Genomic DNA, 22,167 nt, shown 5'->3' with positions numbered 1-22,167 from the left:
GAAATAAGATGCATTTAAAGATATGTGACATTTGACAGAAAAAAACTCACTCATCCAAATTTATAGGCCTCTCTGAGTTTTTATTTTTATTGAAGTGCAAACTTGAGAGACATATGTAAATTTTCAGAAGAATAAAGATGCTGGTAATGCAAATTTGTTTTCACACTATAGATAACTTTGGCAACATATCCAAGTCCTATTACTGTGTTTTTGTAATTCAACTCTACTGCAGACTGATGATGTTGCCAATTTGGCTCACAAATATAATGGACCCCCTCAGTAGAAACCACAGTGAAGTAAAGCAGACACAACAAAAAATTACTGAATAATGGACAAAAAAAATTAAAGTACATTTTCCTGTAAATGCTTCAAGTCTACATTACACTTACCCTGTCCGCAACACTCTTCGTTACACAATGAATGGTAACAGTGGATCATTAAAGGAGTGTCCTTGATAGCGTTGGGCGCAGTCTGTTGGAGAAAAGAACTCCAACTTTGGGAAAATACCCGCATAATAATTTTGCTAGCCTTGAATGAATTGTTGGTTGGAAACAAAGTCATTGTGTTTAAATCTGTTGTATCTTTGGTCTCCAAAGGTATACATGTGCATTTATGGACAAAGCAGTTATTGAGTTCAGGCCCTCTTTCTGAATAATAGAGCAGAACCATAGAACATCTATGGTTAGCCTTATAAGGGTAAAACAGATACAGAAAAGGTAAAGTACTTCTCTAACATACAGAAAAGGTAAAGTACTTCTCTAACATCAGTCTGGACTACTGCTCGAAAGACTTATGTAAACTAGGGTATTGGGTGTATACCCTAATTTACATGTATGCTGTATGCACTGATCAATCATGATGTAATGCTCACCTCCCCACACACAACACCAAACCTTGACCCCTATTACACAGTCACCAATTTCAGCAGTTAACCTTTCTCTGGCCACTGTCAATCGGTGCTGGCCACTGTTGACCTGGTACAGCCCGAATAAGCTGCAGCTTTGGAGATGCTCTGACCCATTTGTCTGGCTGCCATTGCTCGGCCCTTGCCAAAGTTGCCCACATCTTTTCACTTCCCATTTTTTCCCCTGCTCTAAACTTGGAGGACATGATGTTCGCTTGACAGATCCTCTGCTGCCAGATAGGCAGGGATATTTTTCTTTCCTGTCATAATATTAGAGCTCATCAGTGTCCATTAGCTAAGGTAAATCTTTAATGGATATCAGGTAGCGTATAAGCTCCAGTTCTTAAGATATACCTCATGATCCACATAATTCAGTTAATATTACCCACCTGGACTCCAGCATTCTTTAGATATATGGTATATACTGCACACACTAATGTTTGACTCTAATTTCTGATAAAGGGGTCCACTAAATGTCAATTTAAATGTCACATTTTTTTGATGTTGATATATTTGTTGTCTTTAAGGGCTGGATTTTAGTGTCAACTCTTGATTGCCTTAAAATCCACATTTGTCTCCAATCTTTCTAATATTGAAGTGATTCCTTGTGAAGTTGATTTTTGTCTCTGGCATTGTGTGTGCAGATCATCCCTACAATGACAATATGAAATCTACTTATCAGCTCATGTTTTTTGATATCAGGATTCTGCTAAGTATTGCCAATCAACAGCAACATATTCATAATTGCTTAACATTAGATACTAATAGGACATTTTTGGACATGTATAGAAGTGAATATATTTATTAAGGTAAATTCTAACATGTACTCCTATGTAAGAATGCTGTATTCGGGCAACTCTTCAAGCTACCACTAATATAGAGCCCAGGATGTCCATTAAATTGCCTTAAACTGGAAAGCTACACATTCCTGTGTGTTTCCTTACCAACAGACTAGTGCAGAGACCTGGCATGACCACACACAGAGTTCTTGGCTTCTTCACACTTTCACTTACTCAATCACTCTTTCTCTCTCTCACTTTCTCTCTCTCTCTCTCACACGCACTCTCTCTCGCTCTCTCTCCTTGCCTACTACCAGCAGTCTCTCTTTTTCTTCTCTGCAACCCTTTTAGTTAGCTTTTTTTCTCTGCCATGTTTTCCCCTCATTGTCACACAACAACTGTCGTTAGGGGACTGAATATCTCAGTTTACTCACTTTGGGCAATGCACACAACTGTTTAAGACTGTTTAAGCTTGTACATTACAGAAAGAAAATATACAGAAACAAAAACCTTCAAGTTTTGCTTTTCTGCATTATTGCCCATTTCAATAAATCCAGTTAGGATTAGGCCAACATTAATACCTCTTTCTGCTTAATTAACTCAGCCCTTTTTTCCCAACCAAACTAATTATTGTAATTTTAAAAAATATATATGTTATCACTTCAGATACATGTGTTGATGTGTTTGGTCAGCATCAGTAAAATAGGGTAAGGCCTAGGTGATGGTCCTTTGACCATCAGTCTTTGTCAACATCCTTCTTTGTATTGTCGTGTGTGAGAGTTGTGGATGTTTGTGTTTTTCAGATGTGCATATGTGAAGGAAAAACTTATAGAAAAAGAGAATGTAAACCGTGGCCCAGTCTGATTGTATTTATATAGAATAAACAAAAGAGGGGAATGCTGGGGGAGGGGTGGGAGCCCAGGGGATACCGCAAAGAAAGAAAGGAGTTAAGAAAGAAAAGGAGACTCCAAGAAAGCATCCAGTCGGATGACCCTTGACCCTGACTGGCTGTAAATCTGTCCCCTCATTCTATAGATTGGGTTTTTTTTTGTTTTTTGTCTGAAAGGAAAAAAATAAGCCATGATGAAAAGTGAGTTGTTTCCTGAGCTCAATCCTTAAATGTGAGGAGTGATTTGGTTGGGACACATAGCTTGTGTAGCTTCTGTGTACCTATGTTATACTATGATGATTTAGGAGTGTGTAAATCATAAAACACAACCCATGTAATGTTAGTTGATCTTTAAAAATGTCAAATATCTGCTTCTGTTATCTCTTAAAAAGGGCCAGTAGCTGGGATAAAAAAATGGATAACTTTTGTAGAGTACAGGTAAGCTCGATGTAGTTTGTATTCCTGCTTAAGCAGAACAAATAAGCACTGATTGTTAAGCAGCTGAAGACAGGGTAGTTTGTAAAAAATATTCACCAGTGAGCCCTCCTTGCTATCATTTTACCATCAAACACTGATTAACAATATTAGAGAGAAGAAAAAGTGATCGATAGAAGCATGATTCTCCAAGCAGATATGTACTGTATATTTTGCTTGGATTTTGTTTAATCATAGTTGAGCTCAAACAAATTAGCTGTACAGCCACAGAGACTGGCTTCTTCTCAGAAAACAGCCCTTATGAGGTCACCAACAGCCCATAAAATGTTAGCTGTCGGAATTCTGGACCAGAATGCTGAAGACATCGTGGAACTCAGTAGTCGTGATGGATGTTTCTATCATTTTCTGAATTATTCATTTTGGCCCTGTTGGGGTGCAAACATGATCTTCTCCACATCATAGCTCAGAACGAGTAGATTTTCCCACAATCATTGCCATGATGTGGTAAATAACGAAAGTGGGATCATGACAAATATTAATGCCAGGGGAAATGTTGAGCGAACCCAGTACCATGGTGTCACAATGACATCATTGGCAAAGAAACACCAGTGCTTTAAGCTTAATGCGCATAATGCATTTTAACTCTAAAATTGTCAATTGGTAGTCACTATCATATCAGGAAAATACATCTAGTCAAAGCTTGGCATTTAGTGTATACAGTATGCAAAGGTTCAGCAGACAAATATCCCCAAAGACTCACCATGAAAAACCAAATTACAGATTGGCTAGAGGTCATTTTGGTCTCTTGTGAATATTATACTTATGGCATAAATACCAAACACTCAGGATATATATCCACAGGTTGGCGGTCTGATATTGATGCCGCTGTAAAAAAAAGTTGATGACAACATTGCTATGATGTTTTTCATACTTCCCTTTGGGGTTTAACTTATTTTTAGGAATTGTTCTAATAACAACAATTCAACAAGTCTAGCTTCACACTGATTCATGTCATTGTTAAGTCCTTTATCTTGTCATGTGTATCATATGATATGTGTTAAATTGAGCACACATATAAATACCCATTTAATTTAACAACAAATCATTGGTATAGTGGAATAATTTATACTTAAGTACACTGTTATGTTACTGGCTTTAGTTTGCTGTAATAGCTTCTTGTATTCTTTTTCCAACGCAATGTGTTTTCATAAGCGATCCAATTTTTTCCCTTGAAATAGTTCATGTCTTGACAGTGTTGTTTTGATTTGGTGACTATTTAAAATATGTCCTGATCATTTATTATTCATCAGGTGGTTATTCATGAATACTGTATATATTTATGGTCAAAATAGCTCAAGAGTGCTTCTCCATGTCATGACAGAAGACCTGCACCAAATGGCCATCTGGTGGAATCCTTGAATCACTGAACCTATTTATGTACAGATGATTTGTTTGTCTTAACTGTGGTCATAGCTACAATCTTGCAAAGTGAGATCACCACATAGTAAATTATTGTCTGCCCTCTGTGATAATTAGCACATCACCATTGCAGCTTTGGTGCCGGGCAGATACTTTTTTTTACAAGAGTTTGTTTATGAACCAATTTTACGCATGAGTGCAAAAGTGAGTCAATGTTAAGGCTCAGGAGCAAAGCTTTTGCCACGGGTATCCTTTAAAAGCAAAGAGTCTGAGAAGTGTTTCAGGAAATAGGAATATAAATAATAATTATAATAAATAATATACATATAAATTAAATATATTATTATATATGTTATTTATAATAAGCATATCATGAATAAAAAATAAAAATAAAATATTTTTATATTATTATTATTATTATTATTATTTGTATGTATATATATATATATATATATATATATATATATATATATATGTATGTATATATTGGAAAGGTCAAGTGTAAAAGTTGTCGCCGTTTCTACACCTAATCAAAGGCAATCTGTTATCATCTCCAACACACTTGATATAGCATTACCGCTTTGGATCCTCGGCTTGTGTCACAGACCACTGAGAAGGACCGTGGAGGGCCACTGTCTGGCTGATCTGGAGGAAGCCAGGAATTAATTTCTGACAGACAGCACTAATGTCTTTCAGACCAAAGCCCGAAGCTACAAAGCGTTCTCCATAACACGAACACTGTGCAGCAGGCAAACGACAAAGCCAACCATCTGCTAACCAGACACATGGCTGTACGCGCACATACGGGATGCCAAACGGATCGATTAGCAGACAAGGAGTGTGAGGGCCACAGCAGGAGGTGGGGGAGACACCAGGGGTCAAAGAGATGGTATACTGTTTCAGCACATGCTAAATCAGTTACCATCTCCACGCACATAAAGCCCCAGCTCAGAGCTGTAGCCACCCCTCTTAATCCCCAAACAATCTGCCTCAATCTGGAGAATAAGTGGAGGTTTCTAGTTACAGTAACACCCAAAGGAGCAGACACTAAACCTCACGCATGAATAAGTGGTGTTTCAAGTGGTATTTGTTTGTTTCCTGTTTCCAGGATTGTGTTGCTCTTGTGTTTTTTTTTGTTTTTTTTTTTCAAATGTGGCTGCCTTGGTGGAAAAGGCATGACTATCAAATGAAAGCAACGTATGGTTTCACCATCGGAAAAGACATGTACTCTTTAAATGAAGGTACATATCGATGAATTTTTTGCAATATGATACTCTTCCTCTCTCTGTTTGCCTTGTCCAGGTGAAGTGCACATGTCCAGGAATAGCATGTATAGGTTAAGTTGATGAATTGCTGTGTACTTATTCTGAGCCTCCATGTTTGCAAGGTGTGGCTGTTTGCTTTGTATATTCACTGACGAAATTTTGTTCCTGAGAGGTATGTGATCCAAGCCGCGCAGCTTCACAGCACTATTAGCACACTAATGCCTTCTGCAGGACTCCCCAAGGCTAGCTGGGTCTTAACCCATTACCATGCTACATAAGGCATTGGATTTACTCTCCTTTCCTCGCCTCTAAAAAAACACCTTGGGGTCACCGTTTCCTTGGTTGTCAACAAATATGTGGCTAGAGGCAAAATTTTGCAGGTGAAAATTTTTTTGCGGTACAGAAATCTGATTGTTCTGCATACATTTTTTTCAAAGTCAGTAAGAATATGTCAGATTTACCGTTCGTTATCACAAAACTTGACCTTGTGTTCCTTTGACGGTCCCTTGAGTGAGGTGAACAAGGGAAATTACATGCTGAACAGTGCTCTGCGGCCATTTCTGCACAAAACCCTACACTTACAAAATAAATAATTGAACGAATCTCATAAAGACAAAAGCATTTTTAAATGATATGATTCAAATGTAAAATATAAATGATGTGCCAATAAGTGTGCCATTACTAAATATCAGCATAAGTAACCACCTGCCACCATGAAGTCTACTTTGTTTTTTTATGCATTTTTTGGTGAACCAGTCTGCCAAAGCTTCACTGGAACAAATCCAATTCTATGTGCCAATGTAGAATCAGTTCGATTAATATTGTAAAGTTGAGCAGTTTGACTACTGCATGTTTGTACATTGCAATTTCAGAACAATGTACAATTAAATCCTTGAATATTTATCTTTGCAATAAACATTTTTCATGTTCTCTCTTCAATTAGTACTCAACATAAGACATAGAGGAGGAATGCTTCTCTTCTACACACTTACTGGCTGCAGAGTAATATTGCTCATATTTGTCCCTTGATGGATGTTCTGATATAATAAGCATCTTTGTATTTTGAATCCCAAGGAAACTTAGCTAATTAACCTTATTACTTTAAGGGACCAAACATCTCCCCCATCAAGAAATTGCTTGCACTTTCAACAATAAATCACTAAAGAGAGATTATGTTGCCAGGTGTTAGACTATTGTACTGCAAGAACTGATATAGATGTGTTGCTATTTTCGGCAAGGTTTATTAAGGTGTCAAATTCCAGGGCTATGAATGAATAAGGAGCACGGTGATTTTATATAATAAGAGAATCCTATGTAGTTCCTGTGATCTCGTCCCCGTCCCCGCTACTGTAGATATATTTGATTTTAACTGGATTTTTTTTTCTTTCTTTCTTTCTTTTTTTTTTTTCTTTTATAAACTGCCTGGCTGTGCAATAAATTAAGCAATTACTGGATCCAGACTTTTTCCCTTCTTGACAATCCAGTACAGTTTTTCATGTCTGCCTGGCTTAAATTTTCATTTCAGTGCGGTTATATAGGTTACCTCATATCCCTTTTATAGATAAGTAATCAACTGTGGTGCTCTTATCGCTCCAGTAGATCAGCATGTGGTAAAGAGATCCATGTGTCTGACTGACTGAATGATCTCTTTGACTGACAGCCTGTCACTTTCTTTTTGTCATCATTGGTGTGTGTGCTCCGATAGCATCTGTAGAAGTTTGGCTACAATGCTTTTCATCCTGCAGGGTTAGTCCATATGCCTATGATGCACTCCCAAGCTGTTGCCCAGTTGTAACTTAGACATCAAGTGACGAATTAAAGCCAATACAAACTTAGGCACAGCAGTAGATAGTAAATGTGCTGGAACAAATATCATAGTGGGTGGGGGCGCTTCAGGGAAGTCCCGTGGGAGCACACACCTGAATTAGAATTATGGGGTACTTTTCACATTTACACTCAGACTGGTATCGATATGAGAACCTGTAATTTAATACCTCTACCTCCACATTTTTGCAGTTTCAAACTTTTTCTGTAATAAAGAAAAATATACAGCAACTGAGAATAGCAACCTCAAGCCTCTCAAATTCAATAGCTAATTAATAATTTAATAGTATACTGCCGCGGTGAAATCTTATATGTAGGTTATATAATCTGCCTCCTGCTGTCCACCATTCTGTGTTGCCATTACTATGGATATTTCCATAATGTAATCTCTCAATAAATTATGCTATTGGTTTCATACTGAGGTTTGGGAAACACTAAAAAAAGATAACATTACTGCTGCGCTTAAAATCATGATGGTAAGAAATGGAAAATAGATGTGCAAAGCAAAAGTAAAAAGACAAGTCATAAACAGTGGTGTCACTTCTTATTTGGTCAGATGGATTTGATTTTATCACCACATAGCCATTTTCCAGCTGACTAAGAAAAAGGAGCTCAAAATAGTACACTAAAAAACAAATCTGCCATTTGGTTGCATGTGTGTAAACCCTAAAGCAGTCTTTCAGCACATATAATCGTAACTGTGATACAGCCCATGGGTTAGAGTTGAAGACAGTTACAACAATGCAAAGTCAACATCAACAATCACATGGGAAAATCACTATTTTCTTGTGTTTGTGCTAAAACATGAGCTACCATAGGATTTTCTGCTTGAGATTCTGATGCATCAAATACTCTACACCCTTCAGCTTTTATATATAGTTTGAACAGGTGTTTCCAGCCTATGGCCATTCCAACCTTTGTATTACAGTCATTGTGGTAAGTGTTACAAGGATTCACTTTGTGGAAAAAAAAATTGTGACATCGTTCAGCCTGTCTTGACTGTGGTTGAATGTGCTACAAATGTCACATGTTCTTGCGCTCCCCCCGCCAAACAGTCTATACCAGGGGTCTCAGACTCGTGGCCCGCGGGCCTGTTGGGCCCCTCGGATCAATATTTTTGTGCCTGAAATCAAATCTTTTTGTCTGTGGAGTCCGCGCGCTTTTTCTCACATGCTTCTCGGGGTTTTATACAGTGGTTTTCCAAAAAAATAGGCAAGGAATGTATTTTTTTTGCTTCAAAATTTGAAAACAAAATGATTTTTGGATGAAAAAACATCAAGTGACTTTGTTAAAACAATCTTATCTTTTCTCATTTCTATAAAAACCACAGAAAAGATAGCAAAAAAAAAAAAAAACGGCAAAATTAAAAAGATTGATTTAATAACCACAATAGCCAACATTAGCCTTGTAAACATTATACCTCCTCACATACATGCTACCAATCCATTTTTGAATAAATTCTAGTGGTGAATTTTCCCACGACAAGATTTTCTCTTCAATTTCTCTTCATCAATTCCTTCATTCAATATTCAGTTTTAATATTAATTCATCATGTATTTTTTTAGAGGAGCAGTTCATTACATACCTGTATAAAGATTTTTGTAATTTACCTGTTTACCTCCTGTACAGTAAAACAAAGGAAAAATGTGGACTTAGTGTTATTTCTAGGTAATGATTTTACTGGTCCGGCCCCCATAACATCAAATGAGGCCATATGTGACCCTCGGACCAAAATGAGTCTGAAATCCCTGGTCTTTACAATTTTATCAATTAACAAGAAGGAGATCGCGATGAGTACGGTAAATGCAAGTTACATTTTCAATAAATCCTGTGTCAATCTTGTGTGATCTTTTGTTTTTTTTTTTCCCTCCTCAGGGGAACGTCCATACCAGTGTCCTTATTGTGACAAAGCCTTCAGCAAGAATGATGGACTAAAGATGCATATCCGCACACACACTCGTGTAAGTATTACTTATTCTAATATCTTTCAGAAGTTAGTGAAAAAGTGTGAATATGAGAATATAACTCCTCAAAACACAGTAATCATTCAAGGGTAACATTAATGTTTTATAAGTGTTTTTATAAGGAAATCAATCTTTTTACTTTCTTGTGTGTTGGATTTTTCATGTATATAATATATTTTAACCACTGCTGTGTATATTTTGTAACACCAAACCTTTTTGTACCAAGTAAATCAGAAATTTGAATAATAATAAGTAATAATAATAATTTTGGCTGTACTTAATCCAGATGATCCAGTTTCATTGTTCAGAAATCTAAGAAAGGAATTCTATTTTGACATGGTCAGTTTATATATTGTTTTTCACTTAATGTGTTTTTAAACTGGTAAAGTACCAGTTTGGTCAACTGTTTAAACAAATTATTGAAATTTCAAACAGAGAGATTTTTTTTGTATCAGCACCTCCGATTTACATTTTTGGTGATCACCTTTGTTAGCGGTTCCATGATTTGTAAATGGTCAATCTGGTAACCAAAACTGTTGCATCTCTATGGCTGAAACGTAACATCTACCAACAATATGATGAATAAATAGAAATAAACAGGAGGTCTTTGAATTTCAACTAGCTGTGCATGGAGCCTTGACATTTTGGTTTTTGCCCACAGGGGATATTCATAGCTGATGGCTTCCATAGAGATTAACGTATTGCAGCTGCCTGGGAGCTATTACTGCAGCACATAATATTTACAATTTTACAAAAAAGCATCTCGTAAATCATAAAAAAATCATGTTTAAGCACACCAAGACATGAGGTTTCGAAGTGAATCATCTTCAGTTACAGTATTGCAGGAATTGTCATGATTGCATCTAGATTGTTCTAAATGACTACATAAAACTGATTGGCCATTTTCATTCTGCTCAATATCTGCTCCAGTTTCAAATGACATAATTTACGATTTCCTCTTATTGAATTGAGGCTTTGGAAGAAAACCATTTTTGAGTAGCATCCAAGTTGGCCTATAAAATACACAGTATGTCATATCCAGGGATTTCATGATACAGAGCAAATCTTGCTAACCTAGTTAACATGTGGGTATTTCTTTATATGATTGACAGCTGGATGGAGTCAAAATAGTATGGTTTGAATCCAAATTCCTGGTGATACAGGACCTTCATACTACTTAGAAACATTATTTCTGAGGTCATAAATATGTTAAAGAAAAATGAATCACTGAGGTGGAGAAAGAAAATGGTAGTGGACATCATGAGGTTATTTCCTGGGCTGGGTTCTCCTTTTGCCTATGTCATTGCGTAAGTTCTTGAACCTTCATTGTTCTCCACCAGAACTACACGCCTGTTGAACTGTTGAATGTGTCGGTGTTGGATTTGATAAATGTGGCTTAATACGTATTTGATCATACGTTTCCCCCTATCGATTCATACAGCCAGAACTGTAATAGTAGGGTCCTTTCAGCAATGTTCTCTCTAAGGATTTGTTTTCCTTTAAAATTGTCCAGAGCTTGGTGCTTGGCTGTCATGTTGAGTTGATAATGGTGATATCCTAGCCAGGTCTCTCAGTAGAAACAGACAGGTATAATTTTCCAGTGAAACGCTGATTAAACTGAGTGATGCTTCTTTCAAAATTTTCCAAAATCTGCCTTTGCTCACGGTGCTCTAAAATATGAGCTGAACAGTTACAAACAGCAGAGACTGATGAAGTCAGCGTTCAGCGTAACAAATGTCATTTTGCTGCAGCACAATATTAACGTACTTCTTGAGATGGATGCATTTATTTGTTCATACCGCAAACCACATCTTTGACAAACCAGTATGAAACACATTTTAATGCTAATTAAAAGGGCTTGCATTTTTTTTTTTATCTTAGGAGGTTTGTAATAACGGATTTGTGATGCAAATAAATGTGTAGTATAAAAAAAGGACCACCATTTTATATCAAAGTTTCCCTTTTTTCACCCCCCGTAAGTGGCTGCTTTTATTAGGCCCATAAATGATCAAAGTTTTTTTTTATAATTAAAGAAATGAGATGTTGGTTTATTGCAAAAAGCCTAATCCCTAACCTACATGTTCTTTTTGTATGCATTAATGCTGCACTATGTATCCTTAAAGCATATTTGCTTGGATGACATTGAAAGCCAGATGGTCGTTAAGAATTAAATCAGAATACATAAAACAGCATCATCATTACATCATTACATAATCTTCTGCTCACATTTCTACTCACATTGATCTGCAGAAGTTTTTTTTTTTTTTTCTTGTATTTAGCTTTAAAATGGCCTTGTTACATAATTTTCTCTATAAACACATGATTGGACTGAAAGAAGAGAGCCCTTCCTGTTTGAATGGGTCTCTACAAATCCAACAAGACACATGAGAAGGTGGCCTGTTTAGAGTAAATAAACCAGATCCATCTTTGTATTTGTAAATTTGCTGTCTGGAAAGAGTGGTCAGATTCATTGGAAAGGTCAGGTCAAAGGTCAAAGGCTGAACAGCTGCTGAAGACTGAAGGTCATCAGGTACAGATGTTTGATGTTACTGGGGTCACAGTGATGCATTCAGGGTGCAACCCAGAATCTAAGTTCTTCCATGTGTTTTCTGACCTTTAAACCTCAGATGTTTTGTTCTTTGTCATCCAAGAGCCATTTGCACTTTACCCATATTTATTTTTTGGGGGATATTTTCATCTTCATTAGTTCAAATTTTGAATAGCACCATGACATCTGCTTCTAAGACTCCCCCCACCATTTCTATGTCTCTTTCTACACCCCTCTGTTTTATTTTGTCACATGTGCATGGAATCCCCTCACACACCCACACATGGACATTTTCCTGAACACTCGCACTCATGCGGTGAACCTGATCTTTACCTCCTTTTGTACCCTGTTTCACTGGGCACTCCTTGCCCCGCCCACATGATAGCACTTTTCCCAGGACCTTTACTTCCTGTTCCCAGGACAACTATGCTTTGCGCGTCCAAAGCCGCTACTATCAGACAGACTTGTCCCAAACATTGACACAGGCTATCTGTTTCTACTATCTCTTTTCGGTTCTCCCCAACACTTTCAGGTGTTGCAGTTTTTTCTCTCTCGCACTTTCAGCTGCACCTACCCATCATACTGGCCAATTGAATGTACCGACATGCAGTCACTCACAAACCCACCCACTGTGAGATGGCTGCTTTGACTGACACCAAGTCAGGTCTCCAAAAGGAGCAGGGGAAATGTTCCTTGGTAAACTGATGAGGTGTGGAGACAGAGGAGTGATATTCTACAGCCCCAGAGTGCCAGTGCACTGATACGCGTTCAAAGGGCTTTTCTGCGGTGTGTTTTCCTTACTCTTTTGATCAATCCATGTGTTTTTGATGGCCACTGTGCTGGCCGTTTCCTCTTTACTGCTGGGCCTGTACAATCTTTCATTTCATATCTTCATAAACTCACAGGCAGAACACTGGGTGTGAATTGACAGGATATCAGTGTGAGAAAGTTTGTATGTGTTTGTGTGTGTGTGTGTGTGTGTGCGCGCGCGCGCACACGCATTTCAGCACATTTGTGTGCGATGACGTGTGCTATGGACACAAACGCTTGTTAAGTTTTGTCCAAGTGCGGACTTACTGGGGAAGTATCCCTTTATATATTTTTACACTGACATGTCTATAAATGTGCTGTTTTTGCAGGAGAAACCGTACAAATGCAGTGAGTGCAACAAGGCTTTCAGTCAGAAAAGGGGACTGGATGAACATATGAGAACCCACACGGGAGAGAAGCCTTTCCAATGTGATGTGAGTATCCGACTACCTCCTTTATTTGTGTTGGTATTTGTGTGTTGTGATGTGCACTGGAATTGGGCCAAGTATGGGTAAGAGTGTGAAGGGGGACGCTCAGAAACAAGCAGATAGTGATCTAGCTTCTCCGGAGGGGCAGAGGGGCTGGTCTGGAGTAAACACATTGAGAGGATCAGAGGGAGAAATTACCCTCTGCTTATAATACTACTGGAGTAATAATTAGCCTTGAGAGGGAACATGTGAAAGAGGAGGAACAAGAAACATTTGGAGCTTTCAATGCTTTCAAGGTTTTTTCTTTTTAGAAAATTGGAAACAGAGTCTTTTCTATTTATTCACTTTTTTTTTAGTGAAGCTGTAACTGTGTCTGTATCTGTTATTTAAGAATTTCATCTTACTCTTGTGAGTTCTCAATATGATGGATAAATGTAAAGTCAATGGATCAGTTCCAGGATATGTATTCGAATTTTCTAAAAAGGATTCTGGGCAGCAAGACACCTTTCAGACAAAATGAGTCTTGCAATGAATTACCCTTGACAGATTGATTATGAGCAATCCTTTAAGAAAGTGACTCTAAATTCTTTGATGGGCATCAAGAAAAGAAAAAAGAAAAGAAAACAAACAAACAAAAAAAACAATTAATCACTCAACTGTGGATGTATTGCTACAATTCATAGCACTGGCTACAGATGTATAATGGCAAATTTGCCCTGTCCCATGAGATTATTTTAGAGCTGTTTTTTTTAGACCACAAAAATCAGTATCCCATTCATCGTCAGTGATGCGTCAAAAGAGTGTCTGCCAGCAACATCCAACACTCATCTGGATTCTTTTTCACAGCTTTGGAAGAGACATCTTCATTTAGATAATTCTATGCTCCAGCATTAACCATAATAGAAATAAGATGTTGATTCTATTTTGGAGTGGATTTTTGACTCAGACAAAAAGATCATACAGTTCCAAGATGGGTTTCCAGACAAGCAACGGGGCTCTATAAGCTGCTGTCATAACAGCATTAAAAATGCTGTTGAATCATCTCGCAACATCTGGGTTATGGTGAGACAAGGAGGCTCCTTTTCTTTTGTGCCTCTGTCACAGTTTCACTTTGTAAATATGCCACGATTTTGCTGACACATGATCAGTTTTGTAGCTTTTTGACCTAGGTTTAGTCCCATTGTGGCAGTAATTTAAGAACACAATTGTAGATTGATAGGAATGTCTTTATTTGCCTGAAAGTGCATGGTCCTATTCAATGCTACTTTTGCATGCAAATCTGCAACTCATATTGTTATTTATATTTCCAAAAGTATAAGAAAAGTACAGATATTTTCTTTTTCCTTTTTTAAACATTTTCATTCTTTGAAAATAGTGATCAAACCTTCACTGAGTTAGGTTAATTGATTCTGGACATGTATCATTATATGAATGGTGGTTTCTTTCTCTTACAATGCAATTAACCCATCAGCTTTTCTGGTCTGACTAATACTGAATTCATTTTCTGTCCATCTGTGAAGACAGAAATTAGTCATCACATATTTTTCTTCCTATAAATGATGTGGTTGTTCGTAAAATAATGACAAATGACAGATTGGGAGTTGAGAAACCATACTGCAGTGTCCAGCTAAAAGTTCAAATGTAAGTCAAATGTAAGTGTGTCTATTATCAAAGCAGTTTCCTGACCAGGGACACATAAGAGCAAGATTAATAACACAAATACATCGCCAGTTTGGTAATGGATATGGACAACCCATCGTAAACGCCATGAAATTTAATAATACAGTGCCTGTCACATGCACCGTTATGTCTTAACACTCATTTTGACATGTTGTTTTACTTGTTTTCCCTGATTTAATCGAAGCAGGAATGTTTGACCCTCAACTTGCAGCCAAACAGCACACCATTCATCCATGTCTCATTTATGGCCACAACCATAGACTTTTCTATCAGGGCTGTTCTTTGAAATATTATTTTTGATTTGAAAGGTATGTTTTGATATATACTGCCTTCTCTCCATCATGTTAGCGTGGATGTTGCATACAGACACGTTGAATTGTTTTGGGTTTTTTTTTAGGAAAAATGGCTAAACAGTGCTTTGTGAACCGTGGCTGCAATGTAGACTTAATGCATTTCAGTGTAAGAGGTTAACAGCTCAGTCTGAAATCAGATCAAACAAGTCAGGGTTCTGTCACTGGATTCACTCCTTGTTTGTCATGGAAAAAAAAGCACCTGTTCATTTTTTTTATGGAACCCTTTAGCCAGTCACACAAACTGGCCAAGAATGATGAAAACACCTTAAAGATGAATATAACTAACGAAACAATAATGCTAGAAAATAGTAACATAATATTCATGGTAAACCTACCTGCCTTTGGACCACATGGTGTGTGTTGATTGGATTTTATAATACTCAGACTGACAGAAATCTATGATCGGTTAAATAGGTTGTTGCTATTTTTGGGTGTTTGGACACAGAAGCAAAGTGTCAAACATGTCCTAAATGTCAATTGTCGTGGCAAAGCTCTTTGTAGGTGGAGTGTGTAGGACTCATGCTGTGATTTTTGAAGCCATGTGTTGATCTGCTGCTGAACTGCAGCCTGCAGTGGATTACTGCAGTGATCCAGGATGATGAGGCCATTTGTACGATGTAAAATGCCTTATTTATGATGGATTCAAAACTGTGTTTATAAGATTACGCTCTCTGTCAAAAAAACAAAGGGTATTTCTGTCAAGGTCTGGTGATTAAAAAATCATTGTTTTTGAGCATTCAGTTGAAGAACATCCGAGGAAATTGATTTTGGTTTGTCCGCTTGTTTCGTAGGTGTGCGACCTGTCGTTCAGCCTGAAGAAGATGCTCAGCAGGCACAAGCTGACGCACAACCCGAACCGGCCGATGGCAGAGTGCCAGCTGTGCCATAAGAAATTTACCAGGAATGACTACCTCAAAGTGCATATGGAGAATGTCCACGGGGAGACAGAGAGCTAGTGCCAATAATGAAGGCAATGAAAGTGATATCTGATCCCTCGGATGAACTTCGGTCTCCGGCGCCATTCATGCAACAAGCGCGGGCCGTGTTACTCATATGATGGAAAGGAAGAGACTCAACCTTTGTAATTTGTTTGTTGAACTGATTAGATATTTTTGGATATTTGAAGAAAAATCCATAGTATGTTAAAGATTTCACTCTTGAGCTGCTATTTCTGGTCATCAGTGGAAATAAATGGCATTTCATTTACGGTAAGTTCTTAAGTTCAATCCAGTTTTATTAGTGTTCTCACTGTTTGATCCAGACGTCTTCCACTGTAGCATTTAGCGAACAACTGTCTGAACACCTTACTGTACATATGCGGCCATTTGCCAAAGGTTCGACAAAACCCGAGATGAAAGATCTTTCAGTACTTTGCTTTTTTCTGCATGCTCTCTACAAGTTTTCTCCCTCCTGTTGTATTTTAGCTTTGGGTCCACACACAGAATACTTTATTGTTTGATGACAAACAGGATAAACAGGATTCAGAGAAAAAAAAAAGATTGTCAGTCACAAAATTTGAAATGCTTGACACAAAAGTTTGATTTACACTATAGACACGAAGTCCCTTTGGCAAATGTACATGCAATTTATCTAGAAACATGTTGAAACCTGTTTTGTCTTTTTTGCACAAATTTGTCGCTAAAACCAACCCGTGGGATTCTGATTTACATGATTAATTTAACAATAAATTCCACTGTTCTTTATTTTGTATTGAACACTAAAAACACTATGTTTACTGTAACATGTTTTTTGTTTTATCCATAACTCGTTGTGTGACAATGAACAGTACTGAGCATGTTACTGGTGCTGTGTCCCTTGGAAAAAAGGGAGAAAAAGCAAATTCAAAGTACTGTTTGTATGTGTTGTAATGAAGTGTCGAAAATGTATTCCTTTATTGGTCCAGGGACACTGTGCCTTACAATATGTATCTCTGAATCAATCTTTATTTAATACGAAATTTCATGTCTTTCACTTAAAGTGCAATCCTGCCCTGAATTATACCCAAATACATTTGCTTCCTCATCTGCTGCCTTTTTGATAAATGCACATTTTACATCTGTTTATTCTATATTTGCAGACTGTGAATTGTCACTTCACAATTTTTGTATTTTAAAATGTATAAAACCTTATCACCTCCCAGTCCGTCATCCCCTTCTTTCAGAGGTCATTCTCATTACATGTTTGTTAAGTGCTGATGTTCGAGGAACAAGGAAGCACTTTGAGAGTTGATTAAAAGTGCTAGTGTCTTGTTGTTAATCTAACCCCTATTCTTGTGGTGGCAGTCTGCTGGGAATGAAGGCAAATTAAAGCCTTTTTTTTTTTCCTTTCTTGAGGCTTCTGTCACCACGGGTTTGATCGTGGGCACCAAAGAGTGCTGCTGATGATTTCTTTCTGCGGAAGCACGGACTAGTTCTCATGTCAAACTCCTCAAGAGGTTCCTTGCCATACCAGGATTCATCTCTGAGAAAATCTCACGTGTCAAGGATTTGAGAACCGTGAGTTGTCTCCATCGCTGTTCTCTGAAGTTTATCAGTTTGCTTGTTTGAGCCACATCTGCGTTTGGCTTCCAGACCACATTGCAATATTTTTGTCTTCACTGGGTTTTACTGATTTCCTAGAATTGTGTTCCGCTTTCCACTGCCAATCACGTCAGTTTGGAAATCAAAAACTGAGATGACCTCAGCTTCCAGTGGGGCATGGTTACCAATGTCAATACAGCTGGCGGGGCTGTTATCGACCTGTTCTCCCACCGTAGCTCAGGTCACTGCAGCGCCATGCAGGTTTTGCGCTGATGCACTCTCAAATCGAGTGGTATTTATTTTGCAGCTTGTAAAGAGTAGTAGTAGTAGTAGTAGTTGTTGTTATAGAGTTATCCACTGGTGAAATTATATGCATCATAAATTAGTAGATATATGTATAATAAATCAGAGTGCAGTGAATTCATGTTTTGCCTTTCACCATACATGCCCATTTTCAACTCATAATATGCGATTTTCCCCCGGGACTTTCCCAATGGCCCAGTTCCTCAGAAATCTTGTCCGCCACTTCAATCAAGCCTTTTTTTTTTTTTTCTTGTGTTCATCCCCGACTGCCCAGGGCTTCATCCCTGCTGGGTGTATCTTGCCAAAACTCCCAGTCAATGTGTTTCTAATTGCATGTTTTTACTGGAAGCCCATGTTTCCTGTGTTGCCTCCCCGTTTGTGAGTGTGGCCAGACTGGGCCCCAACCAGTTTCCACAGCGTCCAACGCCAGCCGTGCCCACCACCAGAAGTATCATTACCATGCTGGCTGGGGTTTATAGCAAACCACTGTCACGTTAGGAATGACATGGACACGCTTGTCTGACCTCTGTGTTTGGCTGGTGTTGCCGTAACAACAGGTAGCTTTCCTTTCCTCTTCCCTGGACCAATGAATGTGAAATGTGTGTGCCCAGTAAAGAGTGCCATTCAAAAGAATTTTAATAGATTGGGCAGGGTGTATTTGGGTATTCTGGTTCACACTTTTAGCTCGGATGGACATTCCCTCAAAGCCACATTTCCATAGAAACAGACTGTGGCACTTTGGTGCCTAAAATGCCTGAATACCAGCAAAGGTCAAATGTTTGACACGACGCCATAGGGCTCAAGCCAAAATGTAGCCAGTTTGAAGTAAACACAAACAGAGGCACGCATGTCATTGTCACAATCTTTCTGTCTGGTCGGTGGAATTACAAGATGTTTCTAATTTAATCTTCAGACGTTACTTTAAGCAATTTGCCATGTTTTAGGTCAGACATTCAGGGATTATTTCATTGGGGGAATTGCCGAGACCAGAGGGAGCGCATAACTTAATCTCAACATGAGATGATGATTAATTTATTTGTCATGCAAAAAACAAGGTAGAAACAATTACCAAAAAAAACATCATTCTAAATGTAAGAATGCATCGTTATATTTTTCTCGCTTTGAAAGAGGATAAGACTTTTGTCCCGACTATAATTTCCTTTGATTTTCACAGCATTATAATGTCTTACAGATGTGTTGGTATTAAGTGTCAAATTGAAAGCGCCGATGAACCCAACTTATGACAGGCAAGGTCAGACATAGTATTGGGACATTTAGAAGTAACGCGCCGGTAGTGGATATGGTCCCGTTTGATAATGGGTTCTTTATTACCTCCTTAAAGTAAGGTTGTGATTAAGCCGTGCTAAATGATTCCATCAAGGCAAAACCTGTCTTTTAATTTTACCGAAAAAAGAACTGTAGAATTTGAGTTGCCTCGATTGTTTATGTCTACACTGTCAAGGAAATGGAACCAACTGCAAGGCACTGGAGCACAATAGTGCCGTGGATGCAGGCTCGTGAGAAAGTCGAGAACTCAAAAGACAGAAAGAAAGACAGATGTGAAAACGTTGCAGGAAAGGCTGTGGAAGAATGAATGACAATTGTGTTCTTTTCCCTGTGTTGTTCTACTCTATGGGAGGATATGGACCCAGTAAGAGACCTTTGCGTGTGCTAATTATAGCCGCTAATTCCTATAAACAGGAATGCTGTCTTTTTGTATATTTGGCAAAATATAGGTGTTGAAAGACTCCATTGCATTTGACTTGATAGAGGATTAGAGGATTGGAAATGTGTCGGTCCTCTTCGAGCGCATTAGTGTTGCTGGGTTCTGTCAGTACATTGTTGCTGCCTGCCATCACTCCTCAGGTTCATTAGGAACTGTAGCGTAGTCCTCACTTGATATGGTCAGGGGGGGATGTCTGGTGTCTCAGTTGTGAGACTGCGTATTTAAGCAATAAAACAGATACAAAAGGCAGACAACGTTGGTCTTTTATGAAGTGTGATCTTACAAAACAGACCACAAATGAAAACAGTGGTCCGTACCAACGAAAACAAAGCATGCTTTACTCAAGCTTCGCTGCCACAACAAAAATTCAACTTGACAGAAAACATACATAAACACAGAAAATCCAATAAGAGCGAGACATGTGCCAAGGTTCAGAGTGACCCATGAAGTGGAAAATGTCTAATGACCTCCTCGGGCCCTCCCGTTGGTGTGAATAACTGGAAAAGCTGCGTTAAACATGGACTCTCCTGAAGCGGCACCTTTTTGTCTCTCCTTTTTTTTGCTTCCCACCTTATGTTTTTCTGGCATTTATTGTTCGGTGATTAGCGCTGATGGAGAAGACTCGACTGGTCTAGCCAAAACATTCTTGGACATGATGAGAGATACTCTCAAATTCCTTGCTTTTGACTTTGGTCAGGCTCATCTTCCCCCCCTCCCTTTGCTGATTTTGTCTTGACCCCCATAATCTTGGTGCTTTGGGAGATCTCTGCTACACACACACACGACCCAACAAAAATAATACCGATCTCCCACTGGGCTGGCGAACTAGTTAGGACAAGAGAGGCCAGGGGTAATGACTGCAAATGTTTTACTGTGAGAACACACACAGAGATGCCACTAAGAGGATTCATTTTGCACCACCACATGGAAGGGAAATCATTCAACTCTGCTTAAATAAACCTGAAATGAAAAAGAAGTGTTGGATTACACAAAAAGCCTACTCTGATAGATGCAAATTTTTTCTTTTTCATGTCAAATGGAGGTAAGCGGATACTGCAGAATTAAGTTTAGCAAGTGACGTAGCAGCGGACCTTAATGCCTTATGTTTTGAATGCCGGGATGCGTTTAAATTCCAATGGAGTGTGAGTTTGGTGAAAAATCGGCAAGGTTATTTTTCCTGTTTCTGCTGTAAAAAGAGCAATACTGAGGATGTACACCTTTCATGTGCTGATTTGGGTTTTTGCTCCAATGAGCAGTCAAACACACTGGGAGACACGCATTCTCACACAACACAAAACGCACAAGGATGGCAACTTTATAGAGAAGGGCCTTCAGTGTCTGTGGCCCTTGTATAAAGTGTGAGGTGGGATTGAGTCTCTGTCTGGACTCTTTGAATTAGCCACACTGAACCTTTTAACCCAGACCACACATGCACACACACATACACACATACACACATGCGCATGTGTGCTGAATGACAATTCCCCTGCCATAGAGGTGCATCATGCGAGAGGACTCGCTGTTGTCAGAGCGAACAGCTGCTTTTGCCAAAACACATCTATCTTCCACAGGAAGCTTTTGGTCAAACAAATCTAATGAATCTGTTGTTCTTGTCTGGCTGACCGTGACCGTATCTGTCTCCGTCCTCACACATGCAACCCACTCATTCCACACTATACGCCGAAAACACCGATGCGTGTTTGCGTGTTTGCTTTTTCGTCCTCAATATCTCCAGCGGAGCTGTCAGAGTGGAAAGTGAATCAAGGTCATGGTCCTCTTCCATAAAAAAAAAAAAAGACAGGTTCACTCCCACGCCTATTCATTTTCCGCACTCTGTTGAAAAGGGCCGCTTCGCTGACTTGTATAATTTCGATACGTACGTGCATGCGAACGGCAAACGTGTGTATACGGGGCTCCCCGTTATGCGCATCAGAAAAAGCCCATCATGCGTCTTCTGAGAAATGCCAACGCCAGACAGTCTTCTAAACAATAGCAGGGCATCAATTAGTTCTCACTATGTACAGATGCATCAAATCCACGTAGAGACACAAATCAAAAATGGCACATATGTACAACATCAGCCGATGCTCTGCTTTGCTCCCTCTGAGCTGTCATCGGACGGGAGTGATTTATAGGGCCCCGTGTTCATATTCACTTGTTGAATAGCTGATAAAATAAGGAAGTGTAGATATCTGTTCCCCCGAGTGGAGGTCGGTGAGACATCAGCCTTGATCCCGTAACTCCGGCAGCCCAGCCCTGTCATACTGAAGAATGAGAGTCTGAACAGGGTTATGGGGTAGTCAGGGCCTTCACATTCTTAT

At 38.8% G+C, this 22,167-nt stretch overlaps 1 protein-coding gene across 2 annotated transcripts in view; it reads left to right on the top strand.

Moving 5' to 3' along the window:
• The window catches only part of prdm5 (PR domain containing 5), a 34,773-nt gene extending 17,242 nt beyond the window's left edge, over positions 1–17,531 (top strand). For both annotated transcript variants that reach the window (XM_086161590.1, XM_086161589.1), the window contains exons 14-16: positions 9,391–9,476; positions 13,167–13,271; positions 16,090–17,531. In XM_086161590.1, coding sequence (XP_086017716.1) covers positions 9,391–9,476; positions 13,167–13,271; positions 16,090–16,254 — 356 coding nt within the window. In that variant the 3' untranslated portion in view covers positions 16,255–17,531. The remainder of the gene's footprint in view (positions 1–9,390; positions 9,477–13,166; positions 13,272–16,089) is intronic.
• The last annotated feature ends 4,636 nt before the right edge of the window (positions 17,532–22,167 follow it).

The sequence above is a fragment of the Fistularia commersonii genome, chromosome 16 (genome assembly GCF_037954325.1).
Source record: "Fistularia commersonii isolate RoL2024-O1a breed Wild chromosome 16, RoL_Fcom_v1.0, whole genome shotgun sequence".
NCBI classification, from domain to species: domain Eukaryota; kingdom Metazoa; phylum Chordata; class Actinopteri; order Syngnathiformes; family Fistulariidae; genus Fistularia; species Fistularia commersonii.
Note: the sequence above shows the minus strand (reverse complement) of the source record. Positions and strands in the feature narration are given on the sequence as shown.